The sequence below is a fragment of the Coregonus clupeaformis genome, unplaced genomic scaffold (genome assembly GCF_020615455.1).
Source record: "Coregonus clupeaformis isolate EN_2021a unplaced genomic scaffold, ASM2061545v1 scaf1262, whole genome shotgun sequence".
NCBI classification, from domain to species: Eukaryota; Metazoa; Chordata; class Actinopteri; order Salmoniformes; family Salmonidae; genus Coregonus; species Coregonus clupeaformis.
Window position 1 is genome coordinate 42160 of NW_025534716.1, and position 7841 is coordinate 50000.

A 7841-nucleotide genomic window follows, 5' to 3' on the forward strand; every position below is an offset into this window, starting at 1 on the left:
CTGTAATATTCCCAGTCATTTTAGATTCATGTAATTTTATCCCTGATTTGGCTCCATTGGTGACATGTTTCTCTTTGACCCACTCTTTGATCATCCAGAGTGTGTCTTTACACATACAGGTGCTGTGAAAAAGTATTTGCCCCCTTTCTAATTTTCTCTACTTTTGCATATTTGTGACACTGAATGTTATCAGATCTTCAACCAAAACCTAATATTAGATAAAAGGGAACATAAGTGGACAAATAACACAACAATTACATATTTATTTCATAAACAAAGTTATGCAACACCCAATTCCCCTGTGTGAAAAAGTAATTGCCCCCTTACACTCAATAACTGGTTGTGCCACCTTTAGCTGCAATGACTCCAACCAAATGCTTCCTGTAGTTGTTGATCAGTCTCTCACGTCGCTGTGGAGGAATTTTGGCCCACTCTTCCATGCAGAACTGCTTTAACTCAGTGACGTGTGGGTTTTCAAGCATGAACCGCTCGTTTCAAGTCCTGCCACAACATCTCAATTGGGATTAGGTCTGGACTTTTGACTAGGCCATTCCAAAACTTCCAATTTGTTGCTTTTTTAGCAATTTTCATGTAGACTTGATTGTGTGTGTTTATGAAATAAATGAAATAAATATGTAATTGTTGTGTTATTTGTTCACTTATGTTCCCTTTTATCTAATATTAGGTTTTGGTTGAAGATCTGATAACATTTAGTATCACAAATATGCAAAAGTAGAGAAAATTAGAAAGGGGGCAAATACTTTTTCACAGCACCTGTATGTCCATATTCCAGAGTGTGTCTTACTGGCAGGTCGTGACATAATGTTTCAGTTTCTAGATGTAATAATAATGTAATGGGAGACAGCTGTTGTCTGATTAACTGAGGTTTTTCCGGTTACCGTTTCCCGTTTTACCAGTGGGTCCGTCCGTCTGTCTACAGGTTCAGTCATGACTGACGGGGAGGAGAGAGAACCAGAGGAAGAGGAGGAGAAGGAGGGGGTGAGGGTCCCTATACCGGGACAGAGGGGTGAGACGGGGGAGACGGGGGAGGAGGGGGAGGAAGAGGAGCTCCCGTACCCGTCTCTCTCCCCCGTGGTTCTGTTTCGTCTCTCCCAGACCTCCCCACCTCGCTGCTGGTGCCTCAAGGCTGTCTGCCACCCATATCCTTTATACTGGTCCACACACACACACACACACACACACACACACATACACACACACTCACACACACACACACACACACACTGGTCCACACACACACACACACACACTGGTCCACACACACACACTGGCCACAGGTTAGTGAGTGTGTTTGATATCAGCTGGAGCATGTTGTTATGGGAGAGGAACCAAAGTGTTGATGTGGGAGAGGAACCGAAGTGTTGTTATGGGAGAGGAACCGAAGTGTTGATGTGGGAGAGGAACCAAAGTGTTGTTATGGGAGAGGCACCAAAGTGTTGTTATGGGAGAGGAACCCAAAGTGTTGTTGTGGGAGAGGACCCAAAGTGTTATGGGAGAGGAACCAAAGTGTTGTTGTGGGAGAGGAACCAAAGTGTTATGGGAGAGGAACCAAAGTGTTGTTGTGGGAGAGGAACCAAAGTGTTGTTGTGGGAGAGGAACCAAAGTGTTATGGGAGAGGAACCAAAGTGTTGTTGTGGGAGAGGCACCAAAGTGTTGTTGTGGGAGAGGAACCAAAGTGTTATGGGAGAGGAACCAAAGTGTTGTTGTGGGAGAGGCACCAAAGTGTTGTTGTGGGAGAGGAACCAACGTGTTGTTGTGGGAGAGGAACCAAAGTGTTATGGGAGAGAAACCAAAGTGTTGTTGTGGGAGAGGAACCAAAGTGTTGTTGTGGGAGAGGAACCAAAGTGTTATGGGAGAGGAACCAAAGTGTTGTTGTGGGAGAGGAACCAAAGTGTTGTTGTGGGAGAGGAACCAAAGTGTTGTTGTGGGAGAGGAACCAAAGTGTTGTTGTGGGAGAGGAACCAAAGTGTTGTTGTGGGAGAGGAACCAAAGTGTTATGGGAGAGGAACCAAAGTGTTGTTGTGGGAGAGGAACCAAAGTGTTGTTACCGGGAACTGTGTGGTACTGCTGTTATGGGAACTGTGTGGTACTGCTGTTATGGGAACTGTGTGGTACTGCTGTTATGGGAACTGTGTGGTACTGCTGTTACTGGGAACTGTGTGGTACTGCTGTTACTGGGAACTGTGTGGTACTGCTGTTATGGGAACTGTGTGGTACTGCTGTTACTGGGAACTGTGTGGTACTGCTGTTATGGGAACTGTGTGGTACTGCTGTTACTGGGAACTGTGTGGTACTGCTGTTACTGGGAACTGTGTGGTACTGCTGTTATGGGAACTGTGTGGTACTGCTGTTACTGGGAACTGTGTGGTACTGCTGTTACTGGGAACTGTGTGGTACTGCTGTTATGGGAACTGTGTGGTACTGCTGTTATGGGAACTGTGTGGTACTGCTGTTATGGGAACTGTGTGGTACTGCTGTTATGGGAACTGTGTGGTACTGCTGTTATGGGAACTGTGTGGTACTGCTGTTATGGGAACTGTGTGGTACTGCTGTTATGGGAACTGTGTGGTACTGCTGTTACTGGGAACTGTGTGGTACTGCTGTTACTGGGAACTGTGTGGTACTGCTGTTATGGGAACTGTGTGGTACTGCTGTTATGGGAACTATGTGGTACTGCTGTTACTGGGAACTGTGTGGTACTGCTGTTATGGGAACTGTGTGGTACTGCTGTTATGGGAACTGTGTGGTACTGCTGTTATGGGAACTGTGTGGTACTGCTGTTACTGGGAACTGTGTGGTACTGCTGTTATTGGGAACTGTGTGGTACTGCTGTTACTGGGAACTGTGTGGTACTGCTGTTATGGGAACTGTGTGGTACTGCTGTTATGGGAACTGTGTGGTACTGCTGTTACTGGGAACTGTGTGGTACTGCTGTTACTGGGAACTGTGTGGTACTGCTGTTATGGGAACTGTGTGGTACTGCTGTTACTGGGAACTGTGTGGTACTGCTGTTATGGGAACTGTGTGGTACTGCTGTTACTGGGAACTGTGTGGTACTGCTGTTATGGGACCTGTGTGGTACTGCTGTTACTGGGAACTGTGTGGTACTGCTGTTATGGGAACTGTGTGGTACTGCTGTTATGGGAACTGTGTGGTACTGCTGTTACTGGGAACTGTGTGGTACTGCTGTTACTGGGAACTGTGTGGTACTGCTGTTATGGGAACTGTGTGGTACTGCTGTTATGGGAACTGTGTGGTACTGCTGTTATGGGAACTGTGTGGTACTGCTGTTATGGGAACTGTGTGGTACTGCTGTTATGGGAACTGTGTGGTACTGCTGTTACTGGGAACTGTGTGGTACTGCTGTTATGGGAACTGTGTGGTACTGCTGTTATGGGAACTGTGTGGTACTGCTGTTACTGGGAACTGTGTGGTACTGCTGTTATGGGAACTGTGTGGTACTGCTGTTATGGGAACTGTGTGGTACTGCTGTTATGGGAACTGTGTGGTACTGCTGTTACTGGGAACTGTGTGGTACTGCTGTTATGGGAACTGTGTGGTACTGCTGTTATGGGAACTGTGTGGTACTGCTGTTACTGGGAACTGTGTGGTACTGCTGTTACTGGGAACTGTGTGGTACTGCTGTTATGGGAACTGTGTGGTACTGCTGTTATGGGAACTGTGTGGTACTGCTGTTATGGGAACTGTGTGGTACTGCTGTTACTGGGAACTGTGTGGTACTGCTGTTATGGGAACTGTGTGGTACTGCTGTTATGGGAACTGTGTGGTACTGCTGTTACTGGGAACTGTGTGGTACTGCTGTTATGGGAACTGTGTGGTACTGCTGTTACTGGGAACTGTGTGGTACTGCTGTTATGGGAACTGTGTGGTACTGCTGTTACTGGGAACTGTGTGGTACTGCTGTTATGGGAACTGTGTGGTACTGCTGTTACTGGGAACTGTGTGGTACTGCTGTTACTGGGAACTGTGTGGTACTGCTGTTATGGGAACTGTGTGGTATTGCTGTTATGGGAACTGTGTGGTACTGCTGTTATGGGAACTGTGTGGTACTGCTGTTACTGGGAACTGTGTGGTACTGCTGTTATGGGAACTGTGTGGTACTGCTGTTACTGGGAACTGTGTGGTACTGCTGTTATGGGAACTGTGTGGTACTGCTGTTATGGGAACTGTGTGGTACTGCTGTTACTGGGAACTGTGTGGTACTGCTGTTATGGGAACTGTGTGGTACTGCTGTTACTGGGAACTGTGTGGTACTGCTGTTACTGGGAACTGTGTGGTACTGCTGTTATGGGAACTGTGTGGTACTGCTGTTATGGGAACTGTGTGGTACTGCTGTTACTGGGAACTGTGTGGTACTGCTGTTACTGGGAACTGTGTGGTACTGCTGTTACTGGGAACTGTGTGGTACTGCTGTTATGGGAACTGTGTGGTACTGCTGTTATGGGAACTGTGTGGTACTGCTGTTATGGGAACTGTGTGGTACTGCTGTTACTGGGAACTGTGTGGTACTGCTGTTATGGGAACTGTGTGGTACTGCTGTTACTGGGAACTGTGTGGTACTGCTGTTACTGGGAACTGTGTGGTACTGCTGTTACTGGGAACTGTGTGGTATTGCAAAAATCAGAAATTTTCTGTCCAAAAATGATGCAGAAAAATTAATCCATGCATTTGTTACTTCTAGATTAGACTACTGCAATGCTCTATTTTCCGGCTACCCGGATAAAGCACTAAATAAACTTCAGTTAGTGCTAAATACGGCTGCTAGAATCCTGACTAGAACCAAGAAATTTGATCATATTACTCCAGTGCTAGCTTCCCTACACTGGCTTCCTGTTAAGGCAAGGGCTGATTTCAAGGTTTTACTGTTAACCTATAAAGCGTTACATGGGCTTGCTCCTACCTATCTTTCCGAGTTGGTCCTGCCGTACATACCAATACGTACGCTACGGTCACAAGACGCAGGCCTCCTAATTGTCCCTAGAATTTCTAAGCAAACAGCGGGAGGCAGGGCTTTCTCCTATAGATCTCCATTTTTATGGAACAGTCTGCCTACCCATGTGAGAGACGCAGACTCGGTCTCAACCTTTAAGTCTTTACTGAAGACTTATCTCTTCAGTAGGTCATATGATTGAGTGTAGTCTGGCCCAGGAGTGTGAAGGTGAACGGAAAGGCTGGAGCAACGAACAGCCCTTGCTGTCTCTGCCGGGCCGGTTCCCCTCTCCACTGGGGTTCTCTGCCTCTAACCCTGTTGCAGGGGCTGAGTCACTGGCTTGCTGGTGCTCTTTCATGCCGTCCCTGGGAGGGGTGCGTCACTTGAGTGGGTTGAGTTACTGACGTGATCTTCCTGTCTGGGTTGGCGCCCCCCTTGGTTTGTGCTGTGGTGGAGACCTCTGTGGGCTATACTCGGCCTTGTCTCAGGATTGTAAGTTGGTGGTTGGGGATATCCCTCTAGTGGTGCGGGGGCTGTGCTTTGGCGGAGTGGGTGGGGTTATATCCTTCCTGTTTGGCCCTGTCCGGGGTTTCTTCGGATGGGGCCACAGTGTCTCCGGACCGCTCCTGTCTCAGCCTCCAGTATTTATGCTGCAGTAGTTTATGTGTCGGGGGCTGGGGGTTAGTTGGTTATACCTGGAGTACTTCTCCTGTCTTATCCAGTGTCCTGTGTGAATTTAAGTATGCTCTCTCTAATTCTCTCGTTCTCTCTTTCTCTCTGAGAACCTGAGCCCTAGGACCATACGTCAGGACTACCGGGCATGATGACACCTTGCTGTCCCCAGTCCGCCTGGCCTTGCTGCTATTCCAGTTTCAACTGTTCTGCCTGCGGCTACGAAACCCCTACCTGTCCCAGACCTGCTGTTTTCAACTCTAAATGATCGGCTATGAAAAGCCAACTGAGAGACCTGAGCCCTAGGACCATACGTCGGGACTACCGGCCGTGGTGACTCCTTGCTGTCCCCAGTCCGCCTGGCCTTGCTGCTATTCCAGTTTAAACTGTTCTGCCTGCGGTTATGGAACCCCTACCTGTCCCAGACCTGCTGTTTTAAACTCTAATGATCGGCTATGAAAAGCCAACTGAGATTTATTCCTGATTATTATTTGACCATGCTTGTCACTTATGAACATTTTTGAACATCTTGGCATGGTTCTGTTATAATCTCCACCCGGCACAGCCAGAAGAGGACTGGCCACCCCTCATAGCCTGGTTCCTCTCTAGGTTTCTTCCTAGGTTTTGCCTTTCTAGGGAGTTTTTCCTAGCCACCGTGCTTCTACACCTGCATTACTAGCTGTTTGGGGTTTTAGGCTGGGTTTCTGTACAGCACTTCGAGATATTAGCTGATGTAAGAAGGGCTATATAAAATAAAATTGATTGATTGATTGTGGTATTGCTGTTATGGGAACTGTGTGGTACTGCTGTTACTGGGAACTGTGTGGTACTGCTGTTATGGGAACTGTGTGGTACTGCTGTTACTGGGAACTGTGTGGTACTGCTGTTATGGGAACTGTGTGGTACTGCTGTTATGGGAACTGTGTGTTACTGCTGTTATGGGAACTGTGTGGTACTGCTGTTACTGGGAACTGTGTGGTACTGCTGTTATGGGAACTGTGTGGTACTGCTGTTACTGGGAACTGTGTGGTACTGCTGTTACTGGGAACTGTGTGGTACTGCTGTTATGGGAACTGTGTGGTACTGCTTTTACTGGGAACTGTGTGGTACTGCTGTTATGGGAACTGTGTGGTACTGCTGTTACTGGGAACTGTGTGGTACTGCTGTTACTGGGAACTGTGTGGTACTGCTGTTACTGGGAACTGTGTGGTACTGCTGTTATGGGAACTGTGTGGTACTGCTGTTATGGGAACTGTGTGGTACTGCTGTTATGGGAACTGTGTGGTACTGCTGTTACTGGGAACTGTGTGGTACTGCTGTTACTGGGAACTGTGTGGTACTGCTGTTATGGGAACTGTGTGGTACTGGGAACTGTGTGGTACTGCTGTTACTGGGAACTGTGTGGTACTGCTGTTACTGGGAACTGTGTGGTACTGCTGTTATGGGAACTGTGTGGTACTGCTGTTACTGGGAACTGTGTGGTACTGCTGTTATGGGAACTGTGTGGTACTGGGAACTGTGTGGTACTGCTGTTATGGGAACTGTGTGGTACTGCTGTTATGGGAACTGTGTGGTACTGCTGTTATGGGAACTGTGTGGTACTGCTGTTACTGGGAACTGTGTGGTACTGCTGTTATGGGAACTGTGTGGTACTGCTGTTACTGGGAACTGTGTGGTACTGCTGTTATGGGAACTGTGTGGTACTGCTGTTATGGGAACTGTGTGGTACTGCTGTTACTGGGAACTGTGTGGTACTGCTGTTATGGGAACTGTGTGGTACTGCTGTTACTGGGAACTGTGTGGTACTGCTGTTACTGGGAACTGTGTGGTACTGCTGTTATGGGAACTGTGTGGTACTGCTGTTACTGGGAACTGTGTGGTACTGCTGTTACTGGGAACTGTGTGGTACTGCTGTTACTGGGAACTGTGTGGTACTGCTGTTATGGGAACTGGGTGGTACTGCTGTTATGGGAACTGTGTGGTACTTGGAACTGTGTGGTACTGCTGTTACTGGGAACTGTGTGGTACTGCTGTTACTGGGAACTGTGTGGTACTGCTGTTATGGGAACTGTGTGGTACTGCTGTTACTGGGAACTGTGTGGTACTGCTGTTATGGGAACTGTGTGGTACTGGGAACTGTGTGGTACTGCTGTTACTGGGAACTGTGTGGTACTGCTGTTACTGTGAACTGTGTGGT

The 7841-nt window shown here is 47.9% G+C and overlaps 1 protein-coding gene across 1 annotated transcript in view; it reads left to right on the forward strand.

Moving 5' to 3' along the window:
• The first annotated feature begins 948 nt into the window (after positions 1 to 948).
• Positions 949 to 7841, forward strand: part of LOC121560038 (voltage-dependent T-type calcium channel subunit alpha-1H-like) — a 106171-nt gene continuing 99278 nt past the window's right edge. The window contains 1 exon segment of the mRNA XM_045217875.1: positions 949 to 1160. Within this exon segment, the coding sequence (XP_045073810.1) occupies positions 949 to 1160 (212 nt within the window).